The 14966-nt window shown below is 36.3% G+C and overlaps 1 protein-coding gene across 2 annotated transcripts; it reads left to right on the plus strand.

The window, feature by feature from the left end:
- Positions 1–1357: 1357 nt before the first annotated feature.
- prtfdc1b (phosphoribosyl transferase domain containing 1b) lies at positions 1358–13979 on the plus strand. 2 transcript variants are annotated; one of them, XM_041803947.1, is made up of 9 exons: positions 1358–1485; positions 1710–1816; positions 3721–3904; positions 4853–4918; positions 8717–8734; positions 12624–12706; positions 12923–12969; positions 13101–13177; positions 13323–13979. In XM_041803947.1, exons 1-9 carry the CDS (start codon positions 1438–1440, stop codon positions 13368–13370), a joined length of 678 nt encoding a protein of 225 aa, XP_041659881.1. In that variant the 5' UTR covers positions 1358–1437; the 3' UTR covers positions 13371–13979. The 2 variants fall into 2 exon arrangements, with proteins under 2 accessions (XP_041659881.1, XP_041659882.1); XM_041803948.1 differs by lacking the exon at positions 8717–8734.
- Positions 13980–14966: the final 987 nt, after the last annotated feature.

Consider the following 14966-nt stretch of genomic DNA (forward strand, 5'->3'; position numbering starts at 1 on the left):
GACTATCCCAACGTGTATACATATTCTTTTTACAGATGTAAATCTGTTTTTTAGTGATTTATCAACCTTATAATTTTCAAGTAAGATTTGTCTGCCAGGCCACTCGCCTCACAGTTCTCCTCAGCAGTCTGGAAGTGAGGCATTGCCCTGCCCACCATAGAAACCATAGACCAATCAAATCAATTGTTTTTTATCAAGTACAGTTGTGGCAACAATTTGAAATTATTTGTAGCCATTGGCTATTAAAATTTAGAGAACTAGGAGGCTCAAACCTTAAATGACTCATTTTACCTGATGGCTCAATTTACCTGATGTCACCCAACAAAGTCAGAATTTTAAAAAAAAAAAACTTTCCTGAACCAGTTATAACAATAAGACTTTTTAATCTTGGCATGATGAAATTAATAAGTAGAGACTTCAAGAAAACAAAGGAAAAACATGCTTTAAAGGGGAAATGAGATCAAATTTATACATTCAGGTCATCTTAGGGCTTCCGTACTTTTGTCCATCATGCTGAAAGTATAGCGTTAACTTTGTTTTTCCTTCAAATGAACAAAACTGATATCCCTCTCTTTAATGTTCTGTGTGTTACAGCCATGAAGCAGGTGACAAGGACATGGAAACAACAAAACCCACCTAAAATAAATAATTGGTTCAAAACAGTAGAACATACCCTAGATGTGGAAAACATAACATTAAAAATTAGAGACAACTTACAAAAAATAAATAAGATTTATCCTGAAAATAGACTTGGTAGCCTGTACAATTACATAAAGGCATCAAAAGATGTGTAATAAAAAGGCAAGTACCCTTTTCACCTACACCCCATTTTGTTTTATGTATATTATACTTATATGTGCATGTATATATATAATTTTTTTTAACCTTTTCCTTTCCTTCTCTGCTCTTTTCCCCTTTTTGTATGTGTGTGGGTCTGTATGTTTTGTTTTTTTTTTTTCTGTAATTATCTATTTGTTTAAAAATGCAGTGTACTCTCAATGACAGCTGTCTGCTATAATGTTTTTTAAAACCATTGAAATAAAGTATTCAAAAAAACCCTTTGTTATTCCTTCAAATTCTAAACTCAGAGATTCTTATGACATATTTTTACTTTTCAAAAGCTAAGGTCTGTAAGTTAAACCACCTGGCTTATTTACCGTCAGCCACTATCCATAACAGTGTTGAGGACTGACTAGATCCGATTGGCGCTGGTTGTTTTCGAGCAGTGTGTGGATTCTGCGGATGGCTACATTATACAGTTTGACTAAGTTGTCAGTGTTATGTCGCCGCCAAAGGGGTCGCAGCGGTACTGCCGGAGAGAGGGGAGTGCACCCGGTTCACGTTTTCTACCCTTTGCTCCTCCTCTCGCTCCCGAAGCTCGCTCCACAACTTTTCACACACAAGAGCCTCTCTCTTTCTGTGGCGGAGGAAAACAACATGGCAGACCCTGCGGTCCAATCCGAGAGAGGAAGCGGCAGGATTGTGGTAATTTAATAAGAAAACACGATAGGGAAGGCAGAGCAAGTGCGACATGCAATGAGAGAGTTTACTCATTCATGGATGCGGAGACGATGCTGCGCATTCAGACAACTTTGAGCCACATGTATCTCTCAGGCAGATGTAGCCAATATTTTATTCATATGTGTAGGCGATAGAGGTGGGTTAACTAGGCTACAGTATGCTTTTAACGTTTCTTCATTCCTTCCAAGATCCCCGATGACTGGCCTGGCTACAGTTTAGATCTGTTCAGCTACCCTGCTCACTACTCTGGAGATCTGGACTGTGTCATCATTCCGCATGGCGTCATTATGGACAGGTACAACACAGTACGACAGCCATTCAATAATCAGTGAAGCCTGAACACTGCTCCAGCATTCAAGATGTTCTTCTTAAAAGTTTAGGGGATATCATGTGGTTTACAACGCGTTTGGTGTGAAACTGTTGGGATTTTGACGTAGTATATTCATTAAAATAATACTGTAAAGTTTGGAAAAAAGCCAACGAAAACAGGTAACTAACAGAAAGACACAATCTAGTAGAACGTGTTTTTGACATTGGGAAAATTTGTTTTCAATCATAACATGCATTTACACCAAAACATAAAAGAACTAAAAAGACTACTACTACTATAAATAATATAACTTTTATTGATATAGCACCTTTATAAACAAAGTGCTCTAACAGCATAGCAAAGGCATGAAATGATAAATAAAATAAACATTAACAATCGAACCAAACAGAGAAGGTCTTAAAAGCCAAGCAAAATGTCAGAACAAACTATAGGATAAGAGTCAACCTGAATTAACACAGTTCAAAGAAAGGGAAATGACAAACTTGAAGGGCTGTTAAAACAGAAAAAAATATCTTGTAAAAGACAATATGACATTATATGATTATATTTTTAAAAACATTATTATAGGTTAAAAAAAACAGATAAATGGATTAAAAGCAGATAAAGAAAAGAGATACATGTAAGTGAATTAAAAACAGAGGGTGTTAAGATGGCAACAGAAGTAAAAAGTGCAGATAAATAGAATAAGAGCAGCAAAATGAGTTAAAGTTATAAAAATAAATGAATACATTACATAAATAAAAGCAAGTCTGTAAAAGAGCTTTAAAAGTGATCAGTAAAACCTTAAAATCAATTCTAATAGTGACAGGGATCCAGTGAAGGGAAGTGAGGCTGGGGGTGATGTGATGCCGTATTAAAAACCAGGTAGAAGCCTAGCTGCTGTGGAACAGTTGGAGGCAGGAGAGAGATTTGTGGTGATGCCAGAGAGGAGGAAGGTAGAATAATCCAGTCAGGAGAATATGAATGCATGTGTAACTTTTTCTTGGTCAGAAGGAGAATAGTCCTCCTAATAATGCTAATAATTAATTTTATTATTGTTATGATATTATTATATATTTATTTATTTATTAAGCACTTGCAACAACACAAAATTATAAAATGTACAATTAAAAATGTTAAAAGCATAACAAAACCCCACCTAAAAAAAACAACAGCTAAATCAGTATCATGAACAAAAATAATATGATAGAATTTTAAAAAAGGAGTTTAACAGCTTAGGGCCATCCATGTGCAACACTTTGGGGACTGTTAAAGAAAGGCAGTGGAAGATATCTGCATTTGAGTTGGGACATGAAACATAGGGCAGATGATTTTTGGATGACTGAAAGGATTTTAAAATCAATTCTCAGGGTCTAAGGCTCATGTGGATGACTTCATTTTGCCCATAGTCAGAGGCTCACTTAATTCAAAGTTGACTCTTACAGGGACATTTTGGTTTTTTTATTTTTGTGGCTTCTTTGGACAAGGTAATACTTCTTATCTCTTTGCTGATTTTGTTCTGTACAAAGGGCAAATATTAACTCCTCACAGAGGCTTTGGCTGATATTTTCAGCAGCCATAATCTTGTACTTTTTTAAAATTAAGCCGCTTATTGCCTGTGTCTTAAAATAGACATTAAAGTGATAAAGCAGTTCCATGTTGCCCAATTTGTTGTGCATTGTAAATTGTAGAGAAAAATGTGTGGATTGTTCTTAGCCTTCTAGATTTTATAGAAAACAGCAATGCAAACAAAAGTGCAGGAATGATTTGCATACAGGGGTGTGCTCACATGTACATTACAGCTGTAAACTTCAGACCTGAAAAAAATGACAACTGTTCTATACAATGTTTCTACTATTTAAAAAATTCATTCATTCATTCATTCCTAGGACTGAACGTCTGGCACGAAACATCATGGATGACCTGGGAGACCATGACATCGTGGTGCTGTGCGTGCTGAAAGGAGGTTATCAGTTCTGTGCAGACCTGGTGGACAGGATCAAGGCTCTCAGCCGAAACTCCAACCGCACCATCCCCATGAGGGTCCACTTCATCCGCCTCAAGAGCTATCTGGTGAGCCTCCATCCACTGCTCATGCACAGGTCGCATTCAAGCACTCATTGTCTAAACCTAAGTGACTTGTGTGAGAATTGAGAGGCAGTGTTTATTATTATCATTCATGATGAGACCCTGAGTCCCATGACTCAGTCAGAGGATGTGTTGATCCATGTTTTATACAGCATTACGACAATGGTATCTTTGTACACCTTTGCTTTGAATGTGTTATTTCATGCCGTGAACATTGAGGTCAAGCAGCAAGTAAACCACAGAAAAAAGATTACAGATAATAATAAGTGATAGAGCTGATCCTTAACTCATTTTCGTTCATTTATGTGTTCCAAATTTAGAGATGACATCTGTTTGTGGCAATCTTTGTGAAAAATGTCAGAATTATGAATTCCCCTTCAGTGATATCAGTAAGAACTCTAATGCATCAAAATGGAAGTCATCTGCTTTGATTGGGTAGATAAGCATAATTGCCCGGATGATGCATTTTCCCACTATATTAGTACTTAAATTGTGTAAAAAGATTAATTGCATGCTTATTTATCCCTTTCAGCACACTTTGTTAAAGCCATTTCAGTGTCTCCCTGCAGCCACAGTGATGTAACCTAAGTCCAACACTGCTCCTTAATGTCTCATTTCACTCTAAAAACTCCCAGACAGTTCAGTGGACAAACCATAAGTCATTTCAACCTTTTGATATCAAACATTTACCTTTTAACTGCCCCCTTATTTCCTTTTCAATTGACAAAAAGTTTATTTTTCCATTATTTAGTTAATGTTAAAATCCTCAAAAACAGGTCTGTATCCAGAGGAAGTTAGCTACCCTTAGTTTAAGACCATAGAAAAATCTAAACTGACTAAAACAGTTTTAAATTGTTATTTGATTTTAAAATGTGATTTTAAAAAATGATGAAATTATTCATCATATTCATTTCTTGATCTCTGTTTCCTCAGAATGACCAGTCCACAGAGGATCTTCACATCCTTGGAGCAGAGGATTTGTCTTTTTTAGCTGGAAAGGTAATTTTCCTGCATCTACACTACTCAGCTCAAGCGTATAATGTGTAGAACTTTTGCACTGAAGTGTTGTGTTTAATTAAAAAAAGACCACTTTTATGATAGAAATATTTTGAGGTAAGTACTTACTTTAATCCACATATTTTCAACAGTTTTCAAGGCAGGGAATTTGTAATTTTTATAGTTGTAGCAGTCTGTGTCGTGTCACAGCATGTCTGGTCACATACACATGTTCTAGACCTGCCCTCTTTGTCAAGTGTCTTGAGATCACCTTGGTTATAATTTGGCATTATGCAATAAAGATTGATACACTGGATGTCATGTCAGAGACTACAACATAAGGAAATGTAAACTTCTACTGAAAGCTGCCATTCTGTTGCTACACCTCATTTATGTCCATCATATCATGTATTTCAAGTCTGGGTGTTGATAGAAGTTAGCCTCCAGGGGGCAGCATTGCCTCTGATTTACTCTCTCCTCTCTCAGACCAGAGGAAATGGACCAGTGATTCTCTGAAGAAGATCAAAGATGGCAGTTTCTGACAAACCCCGTAGTGATCAGATAACAACTGTTGTAATGTGATCATTTAAAAGCCCTCTATCACTTTATCTCACAGGAGAACCTGTGTGGAAGTGGAAAGATTTACCTGCCTTTACAACAGATAACAGTTTACAGACTCTCTCTTTATCTGCTTGTTTTCATTGAATATTAGTCCAGAGCAGAGGTTCCTAACCTTATTTTCTATCAGGTACCCCTCTTACTTGTATTTATGAGAAGTTTTTTCTCATAAATTAAGATACCTCGCTGTCAAAAATTACCACCAATTGTGTTTTCATACCCGATAAAATAGGCCCCCACTCTTACCAAAAGAACATTGTATAAATTATATAGTAAGTGCCTTACTTTAATTTGATTTAGTATATGCAAACCTAATTTTGACCACACAATATAGATAAAGGCTCATAAACCCCTGAGATCTTTGACACATCTCCAAGGGGGGCCCTAACCCCAGGTTGGGAACCAATAGTCTAGATTATGTGTTAGTTGTACTGACTTTAGTGTTCCTACAGTTTGATTATCAGATAAAATTTCCAACCCAACGTTCGCTCTGGAGTCAGTCACAAACTTTATCTAGCTGATTTAAGCGCAAAGGACTTGCATTGTTTGTAAGGAGAAAAGTGAAGAATTTTAGTCTAAAAAATTAGATAATTTTCAAGGTTTTGGAGTTTCTAATACTTTTACTTTAGTCTTTACATATTCAGAAAATCAGAAGGTTATAACTCACTCTTTGGTTGATTTTATTAATAACTACATGACAGCTTGCCTTGTGTTAAGGATTTACAAGGAAGACAATCAGGACCTTCAGTATTTAACATACCTGTACAACCATGTAAACACAAATATTTGACTTGAAAACAAAACAAAAAAGTTGCACATTAAACTACTGGTTTAAATGTAGGCACTGCAACTCACAGCTTTTTTTTTCTTTTTTGCAATTTATCAATATTTTAAGTCATTTAAAGAGACATCTTCAGATCCCGAAAACTCAAATAAACCTGTTTAAGTGAAATTAATCAGAGAGAAAAGGAAATGCTCATACTTAAAGCTACAATATTTAGGTTGTCATTCTGAAATGTCAACATGAACTAAAAAATGACGACTTAATTTCATTTATATTTAGTATATATTTTTAGTTGAGTATTTCACCTTGGCAATTATTGTTACAGTAGCTGCTATGATAGAGCTGCAAAAAAGCTCCAAAGCTCTCCCAGCAAAGCAGATCTAGACCCTTCTCACCCTGCCAAACCTAACCCCTGTAACACTGTGGCCGCTCTAGACATTTCCAAGTCAAGTAAAGACCAAATTGAGGATGCTCTTAATGAAAAAAATGCACTCCATAATGTGTGTTTACTAAACAGTAAACCACAATTTTCATTTCATGGATTAATTCTGCATAATGAGGGAGAAAAGCTGTTAAAAGCTCCTTGCACCCTTTGCTCGTCTTGTAACCATACTATCAATGCTTACAGACTTCTGAATTGTAGAAATAATACCTACAAGAGCTTGTACATATGTAAATTTAATTTTTTGTACTTTGGTCAGTTTATTCATTTTTAAAATATATTTTATGTTTAATTCCTGTACACTGAGAGCAAAGGTAACTGGAGTCAAATCCCTTGATGTGTAAGCATACTTTGCGGATAAAGCTGATTCTGATTCAAAAAGAGGTCTTCTGGTTAATGCTTTGAGGAATACCAGAATGCTTTGCGAGTTGCTGGCAGTGTTAACCAGCAATGCCCCCTCTTTTTTAAAGATTATTTTTTGGCATTTTTGACTTTATTTTGATAGGACAGCCAAAGTGAGACTCTGAGCTAAACCTGTACCCAGGAGGAATGCCACTTTTAACAGCTTTTCCCTCTAGTTTTGTGAATACATCTGCGGAACGTAAATGGCGGTTTAACATTGAGTAAAAACACCTTATGAAGTGCACTTTTTTATTGAACAGATTTAAAAGAAGAATTAGTCAACAGAAGTGGGGGAGCTGAGCACAAGCCGAGTGGTGTTAGAATTTATATACTGAACATTTAAGAAGGTGAATCCTGGGGATTTTATCCATTTACCAACATGACTATCTAGTGATTTACCAAGTAGGAGTGTTTTCTAAATTTACTAACAGCTTATTCAGTCATACTATTTCTTTACACCATAAACAGTTGACGTATTTTTGTCCCAGTGTTTTGATAGCAGATGTACATTTAAAAAAAAAAAGCACCAATCTGTGAGAGTGTGAATGTCTTCAGCCATGCTTATCTAGCCTATCTCCATGTGTATGTGTGTGTTTTTGTGTGTGTGCAGGAATGAATTACTCCTCCACTACTCCAGGAGTCAGTGAGAGTATTTCTAGGTAATATAAATCAGCTGATGTGAACACTCACAGCCACACACACCCTTAAGCTGATCACACACTCACACATGCACGCACTAATGTTCCCCATAGCGAGGCGTGGCAGAAATGCCTGAAACATGAATAGGATATGAGGTAGTAAGCTTGAGTCACTGCCAGCTGCTTTGCTCACAGTATTTAAAGTGTGAGTGTGAAATCCCAGAGCTCACTGTGATGTACAGCTAAATTTAGTCACTTGTTTGTAACACAACACTGCAATGTTTGGTGGAAAAAGTGAACTAATTGTGTGACAGGGAACATATTGAACACAATATCTTTCCCTTTCTGCTTGGACTTTTATATATAGCTTATTCCTTTTATATTTCTCCAGGGTTTGTAGCACTGAATAAATCTGTGAGAATAATGAGGCTTTAACAAAGCATGAGCACATGCTTGGCTAAATCCTTTGTTTGGAAAGTAGAGTATAGTGCACTCAGTGACATGGCAGTTAAAGGTTTTTTATCTTTAAGTTGAGCTTAGTGCTGTCCTGTTGTCTGTAGTTGATTAGAAGAACAATTGCAATATCTTAGCTATTTTATTGACTTTTGAGGTTAAACTTAAGGAGCATAGATTTCTAATCTGGACAAGGATTTTAGACACTTTTATATCAGAAGTTACTAGATAATAATGCCATTTCATTTTGACTTTACATACTTTTCTAAACTTGCAGTGTATTTTATTTCTGCTACTCGTTTTATAATAGGATGCTGGTTTAGTTTTCTAAATCCATTTATGTGCTTCTTATCTTGAAATGTGTGTGGCTGATCAGAAGATAAAAAAAAGTTTGTTATCTGCTCCTAACCAGGAATAATTGTCTCACCCCCTCCCTCTCTTCTTCCCCTACATGCCCTCATAAGAACATACTGATTGTGGAGGTGAGTCAACTATCTCCTTTTATTCATTGCATTTCCTTCTTCTCCAAATGGGTTGATTGTATTTCCTGTCATCCATTGCTATCCAGGTCATGAGGAGCCATTTAAAGTTTTTTTCCTTACTGTAGGACCTGAGTTTGACATTAGCAAACTTTCTCAATTGGCTGACCTATTTTTTTAAAACAAGAGAGCTGCTTTTTTCAACATGAGCATAAACTTCTCTTGTTAGTCAAACCATTGATTCTTGCATTGGGAATGGGTGCACTAGGGAGGAAATAACATTGCAGAAAAAAAAAATCCACATTTCTAACAGCAGTCATTAGTAAGCTCTAAATCATCTGTGAATATGGCCCAGGGCCATTTATTGACTACGGCTTCTGTTGCAAGTAATGGAAAGTTTTCACTGTTGAATTTTAAATGAATACTTCTGAGGATGTTTGTAGTTTCTTTTAGTCTTTGTTCAGTTAAACAATGATCTTTTAATGTCTGAAATCATCAAATAAAAAACTTCTCAATATCTACAAATGAGGAAAAATTATCAGCCCCCCATGAAAATTTCATTTTTTTCCAAGTATTTCCCACATGCTGTTAAATAGAGAAAAAAAATTTAATCCCAACCTTTCCAAACATCCTAGTTTTATTTTTGATGCTTAAATGATTTTTCTCTGCACACAGACGGAAATTTATTTCACAAAAATCAATCAATCAAGAACTTTATTTGTCCCCAGTAAGGGCGAATCAGTGTGCAAAAATATGGGGATCATAAGAAACATACAAGCCACATAAAACACGTAAAAAAAAAACTACCAGGGTCTAAATTATAACCCCTCTGATGCTAATAGTCAATTGTGTCCTTTTTTTTTTTTTGCTAGATATCAGCCTGCAGTCATTTGTTGTAGTTTTCATCAAGTCTGAGACACGTCTTCTGAAGAATCCCAGCCCATTCTTCTTTGGTGAATCTCTCAAATTCCAGATCTGATGGGTTATTGGCATGGACCTTGGTCTTCAGTTCATCCCATTGATTTTCAGTGGGGTTCAAGTCAGAACTTTGTGCAGGCCAGTCAAAAACATTCACTTTGGTCTTCTGGAGGTAGTTCTTCACCAGGAGTGATGTATGTTTTGGGTCATTGTCATGTTGGAAGACAAAGTGACAGCCCAAACCCAATGTTACTGCTGACTGCTTGAGGTTTTCTTTTAAAATCTTCACATATCCTTCCTGATTCCTAGTTTCGGACGCACTGAAGCATCCCCGCAGCATAATACTCCTACCACCAGGTTTCACTGTGGGGATGGTGTTCTTTGGGTTACACTCCCTTCTCTCTTCAAATGTAAGCAAAGCCTCTATGGCAAAAGAGTTCTAGTTTGGTCTCTAACCAAAGGACAAGATTCCAGCATGCATGATCTTTCTCCAGGTTGTCCTTGGCTTACTTCAGTCTGGCTTGAAGGTGTCTCCTCTGCAGAAGTAGATTTTTTCTTGGTCTGCAACCTTCCAGTCCATGCCTGTGCTCTAGCTTTCTAATTCCTGTCTTGGCAAGCCCTTCACTAATGTCTCAGCAGTTATTCTGGGGTATTTGGACACACCTCTCACTAGTTTTCTTTCCAGAGTCTTTGACATCTTCTTCCTAATACCTCTACCAGGCTTGTTCTGGACTGTGTGGCTCTCTTAGAATTTCTTGATGATACTCCTGCCTTATGGGCATCACAAAAACGTTTTCTAAGTCTAAATTGATTTCTTTTGTTTTTGCCATGATGCTTTCTCAGGGACGTCTCAAACCCTTACTGAAGTTTTTATATGGTGTGTACATTGATAGATATAACCCTCAGTTTGAACTTGATTTTACAAGCTTTGAGCTTTACAAAGTTAAAGCACATCATTGCACAATGGTGGTTTGTGCTAGGGCTCAACAAAAGACAAATTCTTAAGGGGCTAATAGGTTAGACCCTGGTAGTTTTTGTTTTTTAGTGAAATAATTTTGTTTCTTTGTTCAAATTTAAGTAGTGTATACATAGAGAATAAAATAAGGGTATTGGAGAATCATGCTTAAAATTTCTGCTCTGGGAAATACTTAATGAAAAAGTGAAATTTTCATAGGCTGGCTAACAATTTTGTCCTCATCTGTATAGCTTATGACATGATCACTAATGATGTGAATGAAGTTTGTTACAATAATAAATAAACTGCTCAGTTAACTCTAAAGACATTTTTTTAATTTCCCTGCCATGTTTTAATTTTTTAAGCAAAATTTGAAACAGTTAGTTACAAGCTAGTAAGAGCAGTAATTATCTAAAGAGCCAGATAGCTTCCTTAAGAAACCAAAGAACATCTGCAACTTAAAGGAGCATTTCAATCCATTTCACAGCTTTGATTTGATTTTACAGTCCCTTTCATCTGTTACTCTTTCAGCTAAATTAGAAACAAAGTTGGTCACTACCTATAAGAGCAGAAAGCATCTAAAAGGCAAGATATTTTCCCTAAGACACCAAATTAAAACAGTAAAGTAAACTAAAAGGAGTCAGCCTCCATTTTGCCTCTCTGTTTTGATTTTACTGTCCCTTTATCTGCTAGCTGTTAGCATCATTTGCAACACATGTAAGCTAGCAAGCAAAAGTTGTAAAAAAAAAGCTTAAGAGCCAGATATGTACCCCTAAAACTAATGTACAACCAAAGAACAGGTGACAGAAACATGCCTGCAGATAATTGCAGATAATCTAACTTTGTGCCATTGTGTGATTATGTATTTTATGTCTTTGTGTTTTGTCTCTGTAATGTTGTGCTTGTTTTGCGTGAATTTGTTACCTTTTAATGTTTTAATGTTGTGACTGTTTGTATTTGGGAATTTTATGTATTTTAAAAGCCCAGCTAGGGACGGGCATTGCAAATTAACTCAGGCTACGAATGCTGTAGTGTGTGGCAACGGTTTACTTGCTTCATACTTGTCCCTATACAAATAAACATTAAATAAATAAATAGCTAAAGTTGCCTAACAGTTTGTTAATGTTAGCCAAAAAGTCTTGACGATGATATGCTTCTGTTGCATTTAAGCTAGTTAGGCAGCCCCAGAGCAGACAGGGCCCCGGACCCAGGTTGGGAACCAGTGATCTAAAGAGTCATAAAACCAAATGCAACAGGTTTATTCTCTAAATATTTCTAGTTTATTGGTTAGTTTTTAAATATCTTGGCTCTTGTAAGATTTTATTAACTTCACAAGGGTTTCTATGGCGTTTACAGAGAGGCTTTTCTAAAAGAATGTCTTAAAGTCAGTACTGTATCTTGAAAGACAGAGAAGAAGAATGTATTTATACGGTATGGTTTCAATCATGATGACTAACTCTCTTGACTGGTGGCCATATGTGAGTCAAGGAAGTATAATTGCTTAAGAGCCTTCACCACATAGGAGCAGCATTGAAAAATAGGATACATTGAAAGCTTTCTGTCTCTTTTAACTGATTAACATTTAAAGAACTGCTTTATTCGTGGGAAGGAAGACACTAGTGCTCTCTCCTGATGTTTTTACTCTGCTCTAAAAGAGTCTTAAGTAAAATACATTTCACACAAGTGTGTTATTACCATGCCTTCTATTTGTTGGATTTGTTGCCCTACATTTGCATGACAAGTGGACAAAGCACACTCTTGTGGCTTTGTTCAATCTCTGCTTTTACCTGTTCCTAATACAAGAGGTCATGTTTTTGTTTTGTGGCTTATTGGTTTTTAATTTCCCCTTTTCAGTCCCTTACTTTTGAGAATTTTTTTTGCAAAGTTATGTAACAAACTCAGTGTGACCATATTCTTCCTTTTTCACTTGCAGCCATGCTTCTGTTTTTTTCTGCATTTCCGTACTGACATTCTTTTGCTTTCTGAATCCAGTTTGACTATCTTTCCCTCCCTTTGCAGGCCATTGTAGGCACTGGAAAGACAATGAAGGCTCTTCTGAAGCATGTTGAAGCCTTCAGGCCCAAAATGATCAAAGTGGCCGGGTAAGTCATGGCTGTAAAGACCTCAAAACCAAACCAGCCCACTTTGTGCTGCTTTGTGAATCAGTCAATTTCCGCCTTCCAGTCCAGACAGAGACAAAGAAAAAGTGACGCAGGTTTCAGATCCTGCAATGTTAAAATTACTACTGCCCTTTGACACCCTGTGCAACAGGTAGAAGGATATCTTAACATTTTTATGTCTGTTTCTCGTTCCCTCAGATTGTTGGTGAAGCGAGTACCACATAACACAGCATGTCTCCCTGACTGTATGTACCTGACGAAACCCTTTAATGTCTATGAGTCAATGGAAATTCACATTTAAAACTGTTGCAGCTTGTTAGTTAGTGAGTCAGTGTACCAGGGAAATACAGTTACTGTTCTTCTTTGTTTGTTTCAGACGTCGGCTTTGAGATACCTGATCAGTTTGTGGTGGGGTATGCCTTAGACTACAATGAGTACTTTAGAGACCTTAACGTAAGTCAGGCCCTTTTTTATTTTATAGAAAGGATTATAATGAGTGTCTAGTGTTCCTGACCATTTTAATTACTCTAAATAAGGAAATTTTTGTATTGTCTGTCATATTTGGTCCTCTAACTTTTGTTTTTCTTCTCTTTTGCAGCATATCTGTGTGATCAGTGAAAGCGGAAAGATGAAATACAAGATTTAGAAAGAAAAGAAAAAGGGAGTTCAAAGAGACGACTGTCACACAGATGTCATCTCGCAGCAGGCCTGAACATTTTCCCGGAGACGCCGATCGCTTACAGCTGCTATCATGACATTTGATCTCAAGCATCCATGTTTTATTTTAACATTCCTTCTATGAGACGTTTATCTGTTTTAACAATAGGGAGTGACATTTAAGCTGGTATGTAGAACTGATGTTTACAGAGGAGATTCACATGTAAAATACTACATTTAAGGGCACTGCTACCGTTTACCTTTTGTTAGTTTAACACACATGTATGCAATGTGGGACTTGATAATCATGACATGTATGAACAAGTGTATGTGACTTATTATTCTAATGAGCAAGAAAGGATTTTTTTACTTGGAAATTAGTGATAAAATTTAACATTTTCTACATGTTTCAGTGCTAGTAATGTTGCTTTCCTGCTGTCATTTTTAAGCTGAGGGGCAAACAAAATAGTTTGGTAAACACTAAGTGCACTAACTCAGCTACCTCTTTTCAGTATTTTAGATTTAGAGGGATTGTTATTCTGTTGGTTATTTCATTTGTCTTTTATAATTAACATATCAGTAAAATATTTTTAACATTTCTATGTGCAAATTACTTTAAAGTGTTTTCTTTGTGTGCTCACAATATAGAAATACATTGTGCACATCATGTTTTTCTATGGCTAGAGTACAAAGGAGGATTCTCAGTCACTGAAAGTGATTATAAAAGCTTTTTTTAATCTTTTTCCTAAATGCAGTCTTAGTTTGCATGATTTGAAAAAACACTAAAATGGTGGTGAAGTCAATACGACAAAAAATGACTTTTTCAGAGTCTCAACAATTTCCAAAACTCCTTACATTTTGTCAACATTTTTTTCTCTGGAAAAAAAGTATCCTGGAACACCATTGCCATATTTTATGTTTAAAGTAGGTAAAGTCTGATGTAGCAGTGACAGGAACAAAACAGACCGTTATGTAGAGCGGCTGTGCTCTTTGTGTACACCTGACATATGACTCCCTCTCAAAGCAGGGAACACAAAGTGCCATGAAGACAGAAGTGTTTTTGTTTTGTTTGTACTAAGGTCCACAGTGGATTGATTCTGACCCTTTTTACAGAATTAAACACTAAGAAATAACCGGGCCACTAGCTGTGCAAGAAAAACATAGTAACTACACTTTTATATTACATTATCTTATTATTATTGCTGATACCATAATATTTACTGTGTAAATTTGCAAGTTCTGAGTGCAGCAAACTTAAACCGTCCTTGTGCTATTGGTTTTAAGAGAATTTCTATTGTGGCAATGGTTGGACATTAGCTGTTTATTATATCTAAACGAGTATTTCCCTCTGGAATGTAAAGAACTATTAAGTAGCTTGGAAGGAAAATAAGCAGTTTAAAGAATACTTGCAGTATTAGTTGTGTTGAACCATGAGCAGAACTTCGTCAAATGTACATTGTGTTTTTGGAAAAGTTTGCAGGTGTTAAGGGTTACTTTTCATTAAATCCTGTGCAGAGCAACTGAAATTGGAACTGGATGGAAAGGACAGCTTTGTGAAAGTCTCCTCCCTTAGCTGACCTCTGCA

Source organism: Cheilinus undulatus, linkage group 13, assembly GCF_018320785.1.
Source record: "Cheilinus undulatus linkage group 13, ASM1832078v1, whole genome shotgun sequence".
NCBI classification, from domain to species: domain Eukaryota; kingdom Metazoa; phylum Chordata; class Actinopteri; order Labriformes; family Labridae; genus Cheilinus; species Cheilinus undulatus.

What these genes read in the sequence shown, in the direction of transcription:
- prtfdc1b (XM_041803947.1), top strand. Translation starts at nt 1,438, where the DNA reads ATGGCAGACCCTGCGGTCCAATCCGAGAGAGGAAGCGGCAGGATTGTG. An exon ending in TCCGCCTCAAGAGCTATCTG is followed by an intron (nt 3,905 to 4,852) that starts GTGAGCCTCCAT and finishes CTGTTTCCTCAG; the next exon opens with AATGACCAGTCCACAGAGGA. An exon ending in AGTACTTTAGAGACCTTAAC is followed by an intron (nt 13,178 to 13,322) that starts GTAAGTCAGGCC and finishes TCTCTTTTGCAG; the next exon opens with CATATCTGTGTGATCAGTGA.